Genomic DNA, 20,922 nt, shown 5'->3' on the forward strand with positions numbered 1-20,922 from the left:
AAAAAACAGACAATATGGGCTACACATGCACATTTCTGCTCAGTGTATATTTATCGTGCACATGTAGCTACACACTAAAAAGCACAGTAGTACACAGTACTGCACACAGCAGCAGGGTTTATTTCCATGGGCTTCGATTAATGTTAATAGAATTATGACATGTACAGATTGATTGTGGGCATCAGCACAGCAACACACACTCGCAAGAAGAAACACCGGAACACAGTATGTCCAGTCGTTAATCATGTCAGAGGGGTTGTCTCCATCCATTTATCTGTGCCCTCACCCCCTCCTCTCTAAAACACACACACACACACACACACACACACACACAAAACAAACGGTGACAAATTGCTAACGTGTAGAATATTCTTGTCTCTGGAGAGACGAGAGATGAGATTCCCAGTACCCAAAGTCCAGCCCTCCTCACCTGATTTCATATATCTCCTTCTCTTTTTCTGAATCTGAGGTCTAAAGGTCATTTCCCACGATGCCCTGCATCTCCAGGCTCGGCTGTGACGTCACCGTCACTCTGCGCGACAAGAGGAAATATAAGGAGGCGGGACTTTCCTTCCTGACCCCATCTCCAATACAATGGAGACACACACACTGTTTTGGGTAGTGCAGGAAAAGCTCCTGCATGGGTTTATGCAAAATCTTTGTGTATGTAAATGTGAATTTGTTTTGGATGCTTTATGAACTCTGCTGTTCATGTTGTAAGGGAGACACATGAAACAGGAAGTAGAACTAAATGCGTAGTACAGATGGCCATCTGTCTACAGAAATGCACCAGAAAGCAGAACTTTAATGTTTTGGCTCAGTTTATCAACCACCATATCTCCTGTGAAAGTCTCCCATACAGAAAATACTGAACCAAAAGTAAGGAAAAAATTTTTCTACAGTGACTACAGTGTCTGATTTACAATATAAGTGAAGTGAGATGCAAAGAAATCACAGCAAAAGTGCTTCAGTACAAACACTGAGATGTAAAAATTGGCAAAGAATGAGTCCTTTTTTTTTAAAGGGTATCTTTGCCAACAAATTTAGAGGAAACAACCTGTGGACTTCCAGTTAAACCAATCATCTCAGGTTAAAATAAGGAAACAAGTTTGGCTGCTGTTCTGTGCGTCTCTTATCTCAGTTGATCTGGCTCTCTTGAGAAACTTCTTTATAGCGTGTAGTGCAGGAGCGCTGACATGTGCAAGGTCATGCACAAACAAAGGAAATTGACTGAGCACCTTGTGGGTCTTGATTTCATAGACTTTGACGAGATGAATGCCCAAAGACAACATTTAACGTTAACAAGTGATCAGGAGATACTCTCATACATAACATACTGAACACTTGCCTTCAGGCTGTTATGGAGAACACGTGTCCCCAGGCACTATCCGCCCCCTCACACATACCTGCAGGACCTGCTCTGCAACTCATTAATGTGTGCGTGTGTGGTGTGTGTGTGTGTGTGTGTGTGTGTCTGTGTCTGTGTCTGTGTTGTAAAGCATAAAAATAGGTCAGCTCAGGAGGTCAATCGTCAGGCCACAAGCTGCCAGTTTGCAGCAGTGCCCAGATAGTGAAGCAGATATGGAGTAGACATTGAAGGCAGAGAGCCGGGTGGTGCAGCCGTGTAGTGTAAGGTAGCTAAGTGCATTAGCCTGACTCTTTTCCTGGAATGCCACTTCTACAGTGGCAACATCCTCCATGTGTTTCCTCCTAAGTGCCCACTGACAAACACACATTCTGCAGTTGGAATTGAACTCCTCTTAGATGTATTATCCTCATAAACTTACAGTGTTACAAGTTCATCAAGAGAGTGACATTAGTGATTTATTTTCCACTGATGTATTGTATCGTGTAATAAATGTGTTGATGTACTGTTGTACATTTCGTTTCACTGAAGGCTGATACTTATAATATTGTATTTGTACCTTTCCTAAAAGATAACTGTCCTGTTTTTTAGCATGTATACTGTTTTGAGTATACTTTGTTTAGTCACTAGTGTAAACGCACTACAAAATCTGCTTAGAATCACACAGCATAGATTTGGGGCATGTCTTCAGATTGCTGGAGCTTGATGGGGCTGAATACAGTCTGAGATGAACACTGCAAACACTACACAAGGAGAGAAAAAATATTAAATTATCTGCACCTTTGAAAAGAAAGCTATCATTCAACAATATTTTTCATTTACAGGCAAGGAAGTCCACACAGCTGATAGTAAATCTTACTCCTGTGCACTGTGACAATGAAAGACAAACATAATCAACATCAACTTTACATTTGATTTGTGGCAGCTACAGTTAGGGGATGTATTTTAAAAAGATTTTAGTGAGTAAATTAAATTGAAACTATAAAACATCAGAGGACAAAATAGGATTTTGAAAAATGAGGGTCAAATGTCCCTAATTTGTTGAATTATTGTTTGCATGATATCACTACCGAGACCACTCTGTTCCTTCGTCTGAGTGGCCTGATGTGTGCACTGCTTCATTGGCACACAGAAGCATGAGTCAGCAGAGTGCAGCATCACAACACAGAAGATTTACGTTCCCTTCAGCTTCCTTTCTGCAGCGAACCTTACAGCGCATAACTCCAGACGAGTGAAGAGAACTCACTAAACTACGAGAGAGAGAACAAAAGAAGCTGCAGCCAGGAGTTGCATATAAAGTATTGAAAGGATGAGTCTCATTGCATCCTCCCTTAGCCTGAGGAAACACTACGCTGGAACAATAACTGCAGAGCTGCTCATTGCGTAATCAGCACTGAAGATCAGTCATTCATGTGTGAGGGGATCAGAAAGGCACACACACAACAAAATGGGCGCTTTACAATACATAAAAAGGGTGTGTGCTAAGTATCTTTAGCTCACACACATGCACACACACACACGCACAGCGGTGTACTGTTCAGACATTTAAATGGACAGCATCGGCTTCCCCTGCACATCTAAATGTTGTCGAGCTTCCAAACAAAGACAGCAGGTCCCTACTCTCAAAGTGAAAATTCACACATTCCTCTGAGGAAATAGGTTTCTTCAAGGTAAATCACCATCTACTCTTTCTTCTGCCCTCCACCACAGTGTGACTTTCCCCTCAGCCACCTCTCTCTGTCAGTGCCGGCTCCATCCACTGTGTTAGTCAGCAGGGGTGGTCGCTCTCATCTAATAAGCCCCTGTCACACAGATTAATGCCCGCTGATGATAAATCCACCCCCCCGGAACGGGTCGAACCAACTGTCTGGTTGATTAAACCCAAAGGGAGAGACAGAGCAGGTCACACAGCAAGAGAGCGAGGGAGGGAGAGACAGAGAGACGAGCCAAAAAACAAACAAAAAAAATCCTTTTTTCATCTTCCCTCCTCGCAGGCTGCCATTGGTCCACAGGACACCACAGTTCATCCTGACTTCCTGCCCTTGTTTCCTATCTTTCTCCTGTCTTTCCATCTACTTTTGTTTTCTCAGAGTGATGAGAAAAGTCTAGTCTCTCCCTCTGTCCCCTCTCTATCCATAGACATGAACACAAATTGGCAGAAGTGAAAACAGCTTAAAATTCAAAACTTTTCTCATTTTCTTCTTTCTATCTCCTGATCTGATGTCCTCTTTCCTGTTTTGAGAAAATTTCTCAGGTGGACTGTTTAGTGGAAACAATGCTTGTAAATTATATCAAACAGACTACAATATACTGCACTTACTGAACTGTAACAGTCAGTTAGTGACACATGATGTATTTTTACAGATTAAACTACCCAACAGTATTTAAAACAGTTAAAACAGCTCTTTGATATTATAGCATCATTTACATATTAATACATCAATAATAACATAAAAATCTAAGACTGACAGGGGCCATTCTGCATAACACACACTTTTACTTTTGATACTGAAAGTACACTTTGGGAGGAGAACTTGGAGTTCTTACAGAGTCTTTTTTTACTTACTTAAGTAAATGATTTAAGTACTTGTTCAGCCACATCTCCTCAGCCAACATTCAATAATATTATCATCTATGATAAACTAAAATCAGCTAATAATATTAGTCATGCCGATGTATCAAACAGACTCTAATAGGAGCCATAATAAGTTAAAAAACAATAAAGAAGAACAGCTTCTGTTCAGAACTAAAAATAAGAGGGAAACAACTATTTTAATCTTCTGTACCACCTGCCGTCGTAATCACTAAAAGGCCTCAAATCCTCTTGCTCACTGCAGTGATTCCACAGCATAAAATCCCTGTTCACCACCCAAACAATCATCTGGGATGTCCAAATTTGTTTGTGTGTACGTGAGTTATGCAAGTGTGTTCTTCACAAACACACACACACGCAGATGATCAAAGGATGAGTGACCCAAAACAACACCAGTGGGATTCCAATGGAGCTGCACCACCCTGTCTAGATCTATTTATGCATTACAACCACACACGCACACACACACACACACGGTTGCACCTGTATGAGGGAACACACCTGTGCGAGGGAGGAGCTTCAGAGAGACACTGAACAGAAATGAGCTGAGAGAGGGCCAGAGCTTATTTACAACTGAAAACAAGATGGAGGGGTTTTAAAAGCCAGAGAGGAAGATATGGACACTTTATTTCTTGTGCCTGAGAGCTTGTGTCTGAGTGTGTATATAAATGAACACAGTATGTGTGTGTGTGTGTGTGTGTGTGTGAGGGTGAATTTGGTCAGTTTGCTACAAGCAAAGCAAGATTAATGACCCTGAGCTCATTCCTGGCAGCAAGTAAGATATATGTGTGTGTGTGTGTGTGTGTGTGTGTGTGTGTGTGTGTGTGTGTGTGTGTGTGTGTGTTTGACCTAACAAGGAAAGCTTTGTCCAGCTTTTTGTCCGACTGGCTTTTAGCTGCACCTCAACCTGCTGATCAGCTTTGGTACATGCATACAAGTGACTAAGAAGAACTATAACATATTGTTTATCAGCATCTGAAAATTGACTTAAAACCTTTAAAGTGAAGTCATTTCAGTATGATGTGCTGTCACCAGATATAAATAAACTGGTCTATATGCTATGTTTCACTTCCAGTTAAGCCCATCTAAAATAAAGGGTCTGTTTCTGGTCAACAGTTTCCTGTGTGGTCTCGAAAGCCACAAAGTTATTTTCATAACGTTGGTAGTGCATGTTGTTTGACATCTTTATCAGTGCTTGATAGCTGCAAGGCCAATGCAGTGACTGCTTTACAATGGTTGGGTTGGCCTGCTGACAAACCATCAGGCAACACACACACACACACACACACACAGAGAAAGGCAAAGGCACAAAAACACTGAGAAGGAAAATAGATGAACATACTACTATGTGGGTACAGTATTAGTAGTAGTAAAAAATCACACCTTATGCATGAACACGAACACACATCGTAAAGTCCAAAGTTCACAGCGTGGGCTTATTCTGGCTCATTCATGTATCTTTCATAAGGACTCTTCATACACTACATCAGGATGTACTCATCCTGCAGTACATACGGCTCTTATGAAGGCACATTCACATACAAGCACACACTTCAGCACACAAATCAAGCTTGTCTAAAGCAATACATTATTATAACAAATGGTAAAAAGGTCAGGAGTGCATAATTGACTGGTCCATTGGTTTGCTCTTTCTTTCCGTCCTTCATTCCATGTCTGTCCTTACTAAACAAGTTTATACCTGCTTTACAGCTGAAATGAAAACACTGGTGCTGCAATTTTAGGTCATCTGCACGGTTGAGTTGTAAAAGTCAGGATTTCCTGCACTGCTAGTACAAATAAAGCATCTATCTGGAACAGCAATGAAGCAGAAAGGGAAGGAGATGTTGAGCCACTTATTCAACAATAACTAACCTGCATATTTCTTTGCATCATTAAACTGGAGTTGCAATGCTTTGAATAAGTCAGAGTCATGTGTCAGTGAATATGTTTCGCAGTGTGGGTCATTTTCATTACCTTATCTGCCACATACTCACTCACAGATTCTGGCTTTAAGAGCAACCTAAATTGGAGTTGTTACATTACATAAAGTTACATTTTAAGGCAATGGCATGCACTTGACAGAAATGTTAACATGACTGACTAAAAATAATCTCATTTTGTTCAATATGACATGGAGTAATCAAGAAACATTACCAGCAAACAAGACAACACAGTCAGGAGACAAGACTAAATTGGATTTTTTACGACACTTAATCTCACTGTTCACCAGCTCATTGTATAACATGCACCAGATGAACTGCTAATTTGTCAACTCAAGCCTTGGTTAGCCTTAGGTTGCTTTGCTGCCCTCTTCTCTCTACTGCTTTCCACTATAAATAGTGTTGTATATGACAGCTATAGAGATTATTAAAGTAACTGCTACTTTAAAACTGTCATCACCAGCACTGACTGCATGTATGTGGGTATTCTGTGAGTGTGTTAATGTGACAAAAAGAGTCATGGGAAGGGTCAGGAGTCAGCTGACTGTTTGTACCACAAACAGACGGCCATATGCTCAAAAGCACAGACAGGACTGTACTGTACATACGAATGCAAACAGATCATGGGGGAAAGACAAGACCTGCATGCAGGAAAACAGGCATGCAAATTTTTTTCCCAGGGTGCTGATGTTTGGTACTGATGGGCAGACCGTGAGAGAGAGGATGAACAGCAACCTCGCTTCCAGCAGTCTGACACATTGCCCCATCAGACCAAGTAATAAAATTCTTAACTTTAACTCTTTCACTGCATATCAGAAAACTTACTATAGAGCAAGAGAAATACATTTTCTTTTATGTTCCTCAATAAAGCTGCTTTCAGTCTTATATCAGTGTCATTTTGGTTCACACTTGAGGACTGATCTCTTTAAATCTGAGAAGAGTACAGGGCTGTTTTAGAGTTCAAAATGCTCTTTCACATCTCCATACAGTAGACAGCGTAGCTCATTGGTGTGTACTGGGGAGGTTATTTGCACAGGTAGGTACACAACTGCACCCTGAGTTCCATGGATGAGCCATTAATGCTGTTAATCATTCATCAACACTGAAAATTACAGTGAACAACACAGCCAACAGCCTTATCATAACTGAGTGAACCTAACAGTCTAACAGCTCTGCTTATCGCTATGTGTGTTTTCTGACATGTGTGTAACTAGGTTCTCTTGTCTCTCTCTCTTTCTCTCTCTCTCTCTCTCTCTCTCTCTCTCACACACACACACACACACACTTCCTCTGCTCATAAAGATACAGCACATCCTGTCACCACAAAGTTGGATGTGTTTGTAAGAACAGGTCACACATGAATGCACTCATGACAGTCATGAGTGAGCACGTTAACACGCTTGTTCTTAAAGTAGCCACCAAATAAGTGCATAATATCACCTAGTACAGACACACACAAATACACACACGAGTGTCAGACATACGCATTATCAAAATAGTTCGCATTAGGTTCCAAACTACAAGATTATTCCCTCCTCTTTCTTAAATACACACACACACACACATATACACACACAGTTTGACCTAACCCATATGTTTGGGAAGGATAAGTCCACATCACCTCTTAGTGTCATTAATGCATTAAGTCCTTTCTTTCAATACCCCATTAGTGCAATAGCCAGGCTCTACACAATAACACACAAAACAGTCCCATTAACGGATTGTTGTCCATTCGATTCCAAAGTTTAAATGGATGCAGGCATTTGCTCAAGTCAAACCGCAGCTGAATGATTGGTCTGTACATGCAGACTGAGGAAGCGTTAAAGCAGTGATGTAATGGAAAGAGGTTATTTCAGTAAAAATTAATCATGCTTTAGCGGCAACTAAAGTTAGTTTCATGATCATCGTGTATGAGAATCCGGAAACATTTGGCATTTTAGCCTCTTAAATTACTTACAGAATTAAATATAATAATGGTTGACAATTAATTTTCTTAAAAGACAAACAAATAAAATCCACTCATTGTTTTAGCTCTATACTTGACTTTTGAACAATAAACTATTCAACAAACTATTTAATTTTTCCATTAATCCATAGTTTTATGCCAACAAAATAAGCAGTTTTAGCATTTACATGATTATGCATCAGAGTTCTGCAAGGGTTGTTGGTCTTGGTTGGTTGTTGGGTTTTAGATTTTAGATAATCTGCTTTTAAGTTAGTTAGCTTATTTTAAGAAAAATGCGAGTTTTCCAGCCAAGGGACTGAATTTGGAATTTGGAAAAACAAGGTCACTCGCACAAAGTGTCAGCTTGAGTTTCGCATACTTTACTTACTTCATAATGAATGATAAATTTCATCTGTTTCTGTAAATGTTCTTGAATTTGTGCTGGCGGTTTCCACATGCATGCACCTTTTGCGTCTGCACCCACATGAGTTTGCACAAGCCTTCCTCAGTGTCTTTGTACCTTATCAGGCAGCATGATATTAATCTAATCTGGACTGCTGGGATCTCATTCTATTCCATGTGCACAACGGAGCTGTTATATAAAAGCACTTAAGCTGATGAGATGGCTTATAAGACTCGTGGTGATGTCATGATGCCATCTGATCGGACACTATGGCGTGATGTCACATTGGAACTTTAAATCGTAACTGGATCGGTGGGCTGCAATTTTGTCATGGAATCATTTCACATTGTGTCTCATTTCCAGGTCACATGCTGTATTAGAACGTAAGGTTGAATGTCTTTATCTGCACAATATTGCACCATATATCCCATTTATTTTTTTTGTAATTTTCTTAATGCTTGTTGATCAGCTTTGATCTGCACTCTCCTCCATTCAAACAAAGGCTCAGGTAATGTGCTCTTACTGTGATGTCACGTCTCCTGCCTGTGCAGTGCTTTGTAATGTCGACATGCTCTCTAGATCAGTGTGACCGTGCTCTTTCCGAGGTTTTTCCTGCCTTACACACACACACACACACACACACACACACATTTTAGGCAGCCTGTCTTCCATTGTAATGTTGAGCTAAAAGATAAAAGTATGGTGTCTGTCTGGCTGTAAAGACCCCCTCTCTCTATCTTTCTGTATTCCCTGTGGATGCACACACATGCACAAAATACACATACAGGCTCAGCAGACACCTCAATTATGATAATGTGGATCAGCATTAATGTATCCTTACAGCACGGCTGGCTTTTCAACAATGTTGTGTGTGTGTGTACGTGAGTGTGTGTGTCCCAGACAGCAGGAGAGGAGGGGCAGCTACTGTATCTCATTTAACACAGGTTACTCCCTCCAGGAGAGGAAACCACTGAGACCTTCAGCATTTCTGTCTTCTCACATGCACATTATGATAAACACATACACAGACACACACTTACAGACTTAAATTTTATCAAGAATGCAACCAAGAAAAATACAGACAAACATGAAGCTAAAAAGAGTTGGAGAAATGCTGAAGTTGAGGGAAAATGCCGAAGGAAAGTGAGACAAAGAAAGGGGCAAAATAAGAGGAACACAACAACATGAACGAAGAATTAAAAAACACTCTTCCTTTGTAATGCTTTATTTTCAAAGGCACACAAGCCTCAGTGAAGTGAACCTACTGCGTGTTTGTCAATCTGAACATCAGCCAGTTTCAACAGCCCAGATGGCCTCAAATTTATGCAGAAGAAACTCAGATTATACAATCTAAACAATGTAAAACATTCAGAATACATCATAATTCACGGACAAAAAACATGAAGCAGTGCAACGGAGCCGCATTAATTTAGCCGTCTTGAGAAGAGACCTTTCGAATAACTGTACTATTCAGGAAACACGTACAAAATGAGAACAAAGAGCACTTGGCCCACCAGTACACTTCCTTCAGTAAAAAGTATAAACTGTACTCATGTCTGTAACATGTCCATCACTGTCCTCCACTTATGGACTGTAGAAGTACACAGGGATAATTTTAAAAAAATCAGATTTGGTCAGTTCTCAAAAACTCCTCCTCTCAAAACAGTGTCTCCCCTCTCTCCTCTGTAGCGCTTTCATCACATTACTTCCTCCTCCTTCTCTTTGCCCCCCCCCCTTCCCGACTCCTTCCTCCTCCTCTCCCAGACTCTCCAGCCCTCCCTGTAATTACCACCTTAGACTCCAATTAAAAGAAACCACAATAAAGAGAGCAGAGGAGGGAGACCAAGGGGTGGTAAGGATAGAGAGAGGGAACGTCAGAGTGAGAGACAGATGTGGGGAGGGGGCATTTAATGAGAGGCTTGTCCATAAACTCACACTCACACACACACACACACACACACACTCATACATAAAGACATACACTCCAAACACTACCATCAAAAATATAACATTTCAAAAACTCAAAAGATAAACACAGACAGATAGACCAACACACACACACATACACATGTGCACACAGAAGCACATACACACACACACACACACACACATCTGCATGCACATCTATGTGTGTGTAAATGTCTGCACGCATGTGCATTTGTGTTTGTTCAAGTAGGGATACTGCTGACAGTTTTTCCTTTGTGTTTTGCCCCAGCCTGTTTCCTGCCATTAAGGTTCCCTGTGTTACTGTGATTTCCTCAACAGTACACACACACATCACACACTCACGACTGAAGAAAAAAAAAAAAAAAAAAAAAAAACAGCGACAGAAGGTCAATATGCAGACAGAGGATGATAAATAAAACAAGAGAGAACTGGAGATCAACAAGTCATGGAGACAAGACAGCCAATGTTTTCTTACAAAACCAAGTATGCATGCATATGCGTGTGTGCACACACACACACACACGCACACAATATTACCAACGAATTTCTCTGCAGCAGCGGAAGACACTAACAATCAATAAATACAAAGGAAGAACAGCAGGGTAGCGTGTGTGTGTGTGTGTGTGTGAGGAATAAATGAGCCTCATGGTTGTGTGCCAACTAAGACTGCCAAAAACACACATACACACAGAGTGAGAGAGAAGGGGTGCAGAAAGGTGGTTTGATTTACTAGACTATCAAAGAAAGAACAACCACAATATACAGAGAAGAAATAGATTTCTTGGTTCATTACACACACATACACACACACACACACACACACACACAGTAGCCTCAGACAGGCCTAAAAGTTTATCCGTTTTATTCAGAAGATCTATTACTCGTGTGTGTGTGTGTGTGTGTGCGCGCGATCCAGACGGGAGTCGCTGTGTTGTCTACATATCAGGAGTGTAACCCCGATCACTGCAGGAGTGGTAGCTCGCTCTGCAATACTATGTGCATGTGCAAACACCCTTTCAATGCCTCATTGAAGTGTAAATTAACAAAACAGCAGCTATGGTGCTTTGTTTTCTCTGGAAACCGGTTCGACTGACAGGTGTCATGTTTACCACTGTAAGCCAGTTCAACCTGACAGTTCAGTTCTGGTAAAAGGTGAAATTTAAGAGTGGTTCAGTGTGTGCAATTATTTGTATTTCCCATGTATTTAATCTGTTATCACATGGCTAATAAGACATCTGTAAAAGTAGGGTGGGTGGAAGAAGCAATTTACAGTAATTGTCACAGTAATGTATAAACAAACAAGATTCACTAGCTCGTGCTTCAGTTAACATTAAACTGACCCTTTGACACCTGTTCCTTTCTATCTCTCATATCTCTCTCTATCGCAGCTTTACTATACTGAAATACCACCTGGTCTCCTGCTGTGTGGTAATTTAATCAAATACAAATAAACTGAGGAATTAGGAACATTTAAGCATAAAAAAATGAAATGTAGAAGGTTATTACCTTAGACTGTGACATAGGAATACTCTTGAAGACATGGACCTCAGATTAGATAATAAAGCAGAACCCGCCTTAACACCTTCATCATATCGGTTGGTATTGTATTATTAAAGGTGCCTTTCCCAAACAAGAATACACAAAGTCAGGAGCTTTTGGGATCTCAGAGGATCCCTGAGGGTAATTGCCCGTTCTGCCCAGCTGGTAATCCAGCTTAAAACTAGACCACCATGAGGTGGTGCAAAACAGTTTCATACGCCTAAATGAGTCTGAGTTAAGCTCGGGTTCATTCTCGACACCATCACAACACCAGATGGATGTATCATACACGATCGGGCCTGATCCTGCTTTAATTACACTCCCTACAGTAAATGTTTACTTTCTGATACAAAGTGACGGCGGACATGACATACTCATAGGACTGGAGTCAAAATCAGGTAACTTATACTTTGAGACAACTGTCATGCAATCGTCTTGTTTGCAAAGGGGAGATGGCTTTGCTAGCTGTTTGTTGTTACTGAAGCGCAGCAGATTACTGAGCCTTTCTTCCACTTCCTTAATGTTGTATTCATTATCAACAATCTCCACTGTCATAAGAGACTTGCAAGAGAAAGTAGCCCACACAGGCAGACCTCGCTGACCAATCACAGTTCTTGGAGCCTCCACATGGTATATCTAGTGGCCACAACTGCCCTCATTTAAGCTTGTGAGTCAAGTATTTACAAGAAATTTAAAACAATAAATTCTGAGTTTTACAGTATCTTGCTTTGGCTGAATGTGCGAATATATTTTATATATCAATCTGAATCTACCTGAATGCATACAATATTAGCTGTTAGTTAATGAAAACAAAATTTAAGTTCAGAATAAAAATATTTTCCTCTCCTTTATCACAGAATATTCACTGGTGTAAAAAAAAAGTAGTAAAACTGGAATTTACAAGACATCTCCACTGCACTCAAACTTAGCAGTCTGAACACGGTGACCTCTTCCAGCTTCTAACTGTCACTGAGAGTACAAAAATGCCAGCAGGCACAAATTTGGAAAAGGCTGACTGCTTGCTAACGCCAGCAGTGCACAGCAAGTTTGACGAGTCTCACCCACAAAATAAAGTGTCCATGCTCTGACTGACACAAACGCTGACACCTCTCATGTTGCTTTATGTTTCATTGGGGCTGTTTGAGATTAATTACCAAAATCGAGCTTGGTGAGATGAAGTGTGTGCTGGATTGTGTGTGTCCACAAAGAAAGAGACAAAGACGAAAGGGGAGAAGGAAGGAACAAAGAGCTGTGCGCTTCTTATTGCCTCAGTGCTGACACAGGTCTCATATAACGAGCAATACACACAGCAGAAGCACTGGATTTAAATGTAAAGAGATCACCTTACAGCTGCAACTCCTTCCATCATTAATCAGTCATGACTTCAATCCATAATCAATTTGTCTTTTACAAATGCAGTAATGTGTCACAACAAAAGGTGACGCAGACATAAAAGCAGGTATATACAGACGATCCACGTCTTCACATTCCAGTCTTTGCATTAATGCACACACTGACTGACCTGAAGACACACACACACTCATCTCAATAGACAGAAATGCAGCAGACAGACAGACAAACAGACAGACAGGTCAATCGACTGATGACTTTTGTTGATTTCAGACTTCCAATCAGTCTGGGTAAACAGCCAACAACTCTCTGAGGATCTCCTCATTGTGACCGTATGCATGTGTGTATGGATGTGTGTGTAAAAGCTAACAGGTTAAGCGGATGCTGTCAGTGCCTCAGCATGAACAAGGTGACCCTGTGCGACCTCCAACCTCGCCCTAAACCTGTGACCTGTCACCTCCTGTCTGTCCGGTTGGTTTTGTCCCAGACGAGATGGATCAATTACATTCTCTGTACCATCAATTACTAATAGTTTCTGTCTCTTTTCCCCTAACTTATAAGATCCGTGTCAATTTTCCATCTTCTCTTCATTCTTTTCTTTTTAATTTCACACTGTCCTGCTTTTCAGTTTTTTTTTTAGACATTTTCTTTCTCAGGTCATTACATCCCAGCATCACAATTCAACTGTGTTCAGCAGTGATTAACCTTGTCTCTGTCCCCTCCTGTTCTCCTTTACTTCACCCTGTGTTGCTGAATAATAAAGTCAATACTGATTTATAAGACTGACGATGGTTCCAGATAACAGTCAGTAACATTGAACTGCTTGGTATCTCAGACAGGAAACAGTTCTCAAACTCATTCCACACGTCATCACACTCAATTAGGTTTTCTTTTTTTTCTTTTTAATTCATAATGCCTCTGGGATTGTCCAGGTTTGATTAAAATACTAAAAAAAAGCTCCATTTTAACTTGAAATTAAGTAGAACAGGGGGTAGAAAAAAAATCAAACTCTTCTGCTTAAGCGTACCTTCTGTGTATGCTTAAATGCTGCAAAGTGTTCACTATGCATTGTAATTGGTTCCAGCTTGCTTTCTATCGTGGGATTTTCATGCAACAGAAGGCTAGAGGGGAAGGTGATGAGGGCAGAAAACAGAAGTGAATCCCAATGAGCTGATGTTACAGGCTTGAGCTATGCACTGCCATCATTGCTTCTAAAGCCCTCTGCAGATAACACACACTGAGTGCTAGAAACACTAACATGCAATCACTCCACTAAACCCTGGATTTAAAATCCAGGAACGTTTCTCGTCACGACGCAGCACATTTCAGGAGATTTTTTATGAACGAGGGAGTGAGAACGAGTCAGTAACAAGGAATGACTGAATAAGGGATGAAGGAGAATTCCACCAAACCACCTACAATATCAGCCAAGCAAGTCGTTGACCTTCAAGTGCCTTGTGTTTAAACCCTTCACAGTGGTCACGCTAGACGGGAACAGACATTTCCAAGGAAACGATGACGGATTAGGACGGAACCACCGATATTCAAATCCTTCTGAGAATGCGACAAAGGGAATCTGCTTGGGTCGACTGTGTCTCTATCTGTGCGAGTGTGTGTGGCCTTTGACAACTGACTCGGTATGACCTTTATTCTGACAAGCTCCGGTCACAGGAGTGCCTGTGGGCTGAGCATTCACAAACAAGGCGGGAGATTGCTTTGGGAAATTACGTGCGTGTACACAGCTAATGTAATTCTCAGAATCAGAGACAAATATCTGAGTTTCATAAAGAGTGCATTATGTGCAGAGACGTATGAGAAACTAATGAACTTTGCTGACGACTGTAAGGACTGAGAGAATATTTTCTGTAGGTGGTGAATGACAGCTGAGAATTTACTCCTCTCCTTCATGTTTAACTCATTTTTTGCGTAAATATTTCACTACTTTTTTCACAAAATCATACTTCTGGAATGTAGCCTATGATTTGATTAAAAAAAAAACAGATTACATTTGCTTGTTGGCTGGTTTTGTTAGAGGCTTTAACTTTGTTTGAGCTTTAGCTTAAGTGTTAGCCACGGTTTCTTTTCCTCTGAGCTTAGCATGGAGAAAAAAGAAAAGGGGGGATTTGAAAGATGACAGAAAAACTAAAAGAATGAAAAAATAGGAATTAAAAGAAAAAGACAGAAAAATAAAAGGGGTGTTGCAGCAACAGGAAAAGATACCAACCACTTAAACCGCTATTTCTGACCAAGACAAAGAGAAATAGGAGAGTTTTACATGCCATAGCTTTTTGATATGCACTTAAACTACAGCCAGAAAAGAGCCATGACTTATGATACAAAACTGAAAGAAGCGCTAAGAGCATTTCTGATGCCTTCCTCCAGTCCCATGGTACCACTCAACTCCACCAGGCCCCATCAACCACACTTAGAAGAACAAGAGGGATGAGGACTAGAAAATGCTGGCGGAGAAGCAGAGAGCGAGAGAACGAGATGCAACAGGGATGAGAAGAAGAAAAACTGACTGTTCTCTTATCATTAGGAAAACCACTTTATATTCACTGTGGCAGGACACAACAATTCAGCCTCAACCCAAACATGTAATCTACAGCAGTGGTGTAGTGCGGTTACACTATTCCTAACCTAATCCCAAGACATTTCTGCGATATGAAAATATGCAGTGATGAGAATGCACAGCATGAGCCTGATCCCTCCAAACAATGGATCGCTTTGATCAAATTGCATGAAGGCATCATCATGTGTCACATTTATCGTTTAAAACCAGTTGACTTCAGGACTTTGATTTGATTGATTTTGAGGAAACGATCAGCTGAGTCATTGCCTCTCCTGAATCATCCTGACCTCCTTCAGGAACATTTTGATATTTTTATGCACTAAACAGTGCTGCTACTGTTTACGCCGGCATCCACTTACAAAATTGATCACAAGATGAGATGCTTCAGGCCGGCTGTATGAGCTGAACAATTTCCAGAACATAATCCCAATCAGCACTTAATCATATTTTGTCACAGCTATCAGATGAATAGTGAATATACAAACACCTTTATTAATATAGTACCTTTTTGTTAGACCTCAAGACCAGGAAATTCCACTAAACTTTATTCAAGTCATTTAAGCTTGACGGTCAAAAATCGTTGGCTGCAGTTGCACATTTCACACTCATCATTTATCATCAGAGAAGCTTTCTTGTAAGCAGAGTCACTGAATAGCAAAGAAAATTCACAAGAAGCACAGACCAGACCAGAGCAGACCACAGAGCATCCACCCCCTCACCCATCACACTACAGGATGGAGTGAAATCAAGACACTAACTGTATTTACCAGCCTGCTTTGATTCATCTTTGTCGTAAGGGACTCCCATCATCCATCCACCCACCCACACACACACACACACATGCACACACCCAGTTCACCGCAAGTGAAAATGTTGGCACTAAAACAGAAAACTATAATAGAAAGATAAATCTTCTATGAAAGCTACTGGAGTGAGAAATGTTTGAATAGAGATTCTGTTGAGCTCCTGTTGACTACAAACAAAGAAAAAGTATAGTTTTGGTGAGCAGGCAGGCAAACTGAGCAGGTGGTACAATAGGTGGACACTGGGTGGCCTCATGAGCGACATCAGGCTTATATACCTGCACAGTTTCAGACTAACCAACCTAATCAAATTAGTGATAGGGCCCTGAGTGGGCCCTGATCCATGCAGCCGGTGCACTGTTGGGAGCCAGGCCCTTCCTCATGTGCCGACACCCTAATGAGTTTCATGTGAGGGGCATTAAAACTGCTGCTAGACCAGTGAAACTAATGTAGCTACCAGTGGAAGAGTCTCTGATCCACTCACAACAAGCACACACACAGTAATTCAAAAGCAAGTAGGGTTTTGTAGCATGTTAATACACCGCCATTTAATCATTATTTACCTCTCTATGGGCATTAAACAATTATATCAGAGCTTTTGAATATTTAAAACTCAACATGAAGAAGTTCTTTATGAAAATATCTCGATACAAATGTCTACTTTATGACTATGTTTTGTCATTGCTGAGCCAAATGCTAAATTGTTTGTAAAAACACCCATTATGATAGCCTAAATGGGCTTGTTTGTGATTTCTTGAAATGAAAATACCACACTCTGATGGTAACTTCATTATGCAGCGGGTAATTTAAGCAGAGCAGTTTTATGGCTTTTCCAGAGTGTTGGAACAATTCCACATGAGCCTAATTAGCCAACCGTACCATTTAATATTACATCTTACAAGCAGCTGTATCACAACAGCAATGAGGCGGCGAGAAATGACATCTTTATGATGCAAAACAGATGGAACAATCCAACTTTAAAAAATAAAGGTATGTTGAAGAAAAACGTCACACACACACACACACAAACACAACATCAAACAGAATTTATTGATAAATAGAAAATGGAGAGACAAATTCTTCATTTGCTTGTCCCTGAGAATCGTATGTGAGTAAGACCCTATTACGACCTAAATCAAAAGTTTTTATCAGAATCAGAATCAGAATTCCTTTATTTATCCCAGAGGGAAAATTCTTTTATCTTCACTAATTTAACTTTAAAGTACGACTGAAGCTTTAGGCAGGTGTTTGCACATTCGTGGCACTAGCCTTAGAGACAGGCTATGATCATACTCATCGGGATTCATCCTCAGGTGACCTTACAAGTCGGACTATATTACATGTTTCCAGTGCTTTTGGAAAAGCTGCATCTGTTCATTAGCTTCGACAGTCAGCTGTGCAGGTTGTCACTTGGATATTATTGTGCATGCGAGCCAAGCTGAACACACGCATAGACAAACACACACATCACCTGACATGTTGCTCATAACAACTACACTGTCTTACATAACCACACAGTCTCTCTTCAGTTATCACAACACATGTGCAAACACTGAAGCACGCACACCCATCGACACACATCCCAGTGAGGATGACAACAACTTTTAACTCGGCTACAATGAAATGTTGTTGGGACTTAAATCCAGATAGGAGTCATGCATGTTTGCACATTTATGCAATTTGTGATGTATCTCATTTAACTGTGGCAAAACAGAAAGATAATGATGCAGCTATACAAAATATTGATGCACTGATACATCCCCCCTCCATCTCTCTCATTGCTGTTGGCACTCGCTCAAACTGTATTTGTCGTGGGGCCAGCATGCCACAGGCCAACGGGCCACGGTTGCATAATAACACAACACTGAATCAAACTTACAGACACTGCATTCATTCAGGAGGTGAGTCTGAACCAACAACAAGCAGCGACCTTCTGAAGTAAGAAATTAGTTGTATGTTGATCAGATTGGAAATACAAAAGGGTTAAAGTACAATAAGCTGCTGCAGTGGAGCAAAGCCCATTAACGCTGACCGGAGTACAGGCTAATGGTCAATGAAGACACAGTGACGCAACCTCTAAATCTTTTCCTTCATGCTGCATCTGGATGTAAACACCATCACATGATAGAGAGGGAAAGAAAAGACCGTGAGCAAATAATCAGATGAAAAAAATACTGAAAGGAGATTGAAAGAAGAAAAGCATACAGGAAGAAAAATTGGGTTAAATGAGTGAACAGAGAGTTATTACTCAGCACACAAAGAGAATGCATTCAAAACATGGACTAACAAAGAGGTATGGACACACTTACGCAAACTACAATCCAATCTCCAAAGAGTCACAAAATAGCTCTGCATGACTACTGCCCCATAAGCTTCTTATTATTTTGTTGTGATGGATGTCTCCTCTCATTTTATGTTTTCCATTTTAACTGTCAGTCAGTTTTCAGAAAACAGGAAGGCTGGCGAGCCTGCGCAGCTGACCCTGACAGGCACAGCACAAAGGGGGAGCTTGTTAGAGAGCTGGGCTTGTATTCTAGTCCCTCTCGTTGCCATTTCAATCTGTCTCGTCTCTCCTTCGCCCTTCAGTATTTCACGCTCAACATTTTGTTGTGAATATGATGCACACACTTTTTCAAGAAAGCTGTTTTCTTGTCATTTTGAAGATTTGCACTCTGCAACCACTCTGCTGAAGTGTCCCTAAGCAAGATGCCAAATCACTGTCAGCTTGCAGAGTCACTGATCCTGACCTCTGCCTTCTCTGGAGAGCAAATGAAAAGACAAATTCACGCACACATCAATCCCTGCAGCGGGAAGCGCTTTTGACTGAACTGTCCCTTTAAGTTTGAAAGCGTCTACGTGTCTGGATGAACCAGCAGCTCAGAGTTTTCTTTCTTCCCAGTCAGTGCACTTGTTGTTGGCGTTGAGCACAACAAGTCTAGCACCTGCTTGCCAAGCCAGTATCACCATTTATCAAGCCACACTAAAGGCAGAAGGCAGCCCTTTGGCATCGCGCCCCGAGTGCGTAAAACAGATTTGGTGTTCTGCGTCAAAGCCAAAGCATATCAGAAATCACTTGGGGAAACTCTGTCGGTTGTGCATGCGGTTAAATGATATGAGACAACACTGCAAAGTATGGTGAAGTTGCGGACGTTGCTCCAGCCTCATGCGTGCATGTTATTGTTTTGATAGCTGTCATCATCATTAACATCATCATGAAGCCACCTGAAAAATTCATAATGCTGCATATCAAAGTAAACAAAGCCCCCCAAAAGAAAAAAAACAGTTTTTATATATCACTTCAGCTTTCACCAGCACCAGTATTGCCCTCATGAGTTACTGTTTTCCTTGCCCGTTGCACTCACCTCCTAGCCCGCCCAGGGTTGCTGCCCGGGAGGCTCTGCAAAGCATGCACAGCAAGGGGAGCAGGATCAGCATCGCACCGCCAGGACACATCATGATTCGGCTCCTGCCTCGATCCTCAGTAAGTCCGATCCGATTTCAACACAAAAGTCCCGGACTCGTGGCTTCAGCTGCGATGCATCCTAATCCTGATTCGCACTACACGGGGTTGTCTGAGTTCAGAAAGGCACAGGGCTCGGTCCAAGACAATGATGAATAAGTTGGGGTTTAGTTCTAAGTTAAATAAATGTCCCCTTGAATTTTCTATTCTGTTATTCTATTACAATTTACAGCTTTTCCTGTCGCTATAACCTGCGCAAAGCGCACAGAAGTGCCTGCATCCGCTCTAGTGTAAAGCGAGGGCTGTATTATCCACTAAAGGAAAAGGACATGCAAAGAATCAGAAAATAAAATATTATAGTAACATTTACGGTGTATTCCACTGATAAACTCTACGTCAAAGTAATCCAAAGTACCGTTCTCTGGTGTAGGAATAATGTCCGGTGTCCCGGGTTATAATAGGCTGAAGCCTCGCTCTGTGTGCACTGGTGTCGCCAAGCCTGTCCCGCTGCTACATATGAAACCTCCGCTCGTCGGCAGTTTAAAATCATCTGAGGAAATTAAAGCAAGAAAATCATATTGAGGTCCGTGAATAACAAACAAAATGCCGAGCGCGCGCTGTGTCGCTGGAGCTCGAGCGCTGGCACTAGTGCGCGGTGTGATTACGGAGTGTACAGTGACCGGCTCGAGGATCTCGAGCTCGAACGCTGGCTGTGTTGAAGCCAATCTTCTCGCGCCCCGCCCTCCGGAAAGCGGCGCGAGAGAATACAACAGGTATGATTAGACGGTGATGTCACAACCGACAGGTGCAAACCTACCTCTCTTAATACGAGTGAGATATAAGAAAATTAAGCTGTTTTGGGGTGTTTGTGTGAACTGTAGATCAATTTAAAGGGTGGAAACGATAGTCAGTGAGGTTAGAGAGTAAATTGTATAGTTTTTGACTTCAGGACTGTTTTCCTGTCACTGTGTGTAGAACTGTCTGCTATGTCAGACCAATTAGGA

At 41.3% G+C, this 20,922-nt stretch overlaps 1 protein-coding gene across 3 annotated transcripts in view; it reads right to left on the reverse strand.

Moving 5' to 3' along the window:
* The window catches only part of sema4f (sema domain, immunoglobulin domain (Ig), transmembrane domain (TM) and short cytoplasmic domain, (semaphorin) 4F), a 46,708-nt gene extending 26,053 nt beyond the window's left edge, over nucleotides 1-20,655 (reverse strand). The window contains exons 1-2 of one of the 3 annotated variants that reach the window (XM_046380325.1): nucleotides 20,334-20,655; nucleotides 19,821-20,030 (exon numbers count right to left, since the gene is read on the reverse strand). In XM_046380325.1, the coding sequence (XP_046236281.1) occupies nucleotides 19,821-19,914 (94 nt within the window). In that variant the 5' untranslated portion in view covers nucleotides 19,915-20,030; nucleotides 20,334-20,655. Of the gene's footprint in view, nucleotides 1-19,820 lie in introns of all 3 variants that reach the window. The other 2 variants (XM_046380324.1, XM_046380323.1) reach the window with 2 other exon arrangements.
* Nucleotides 20,656-20,922: the final 267 nt, after the last annotated feature.

This window comes from Scatophagus argus, chromosome 23 (assembly GCF_020382885.2).
Source record: "Scatophagus argus isolate fScaArg1 chromosome 23, fScaArg1.pri, whole genome shotgun sequence".
Taxonomy (NCBI): domain Eukaryota; kingdom Metazoa; phylum Chordata; class Actinopteri; family Scatophagidae; genus Scatophagus; species Scatophagus argus.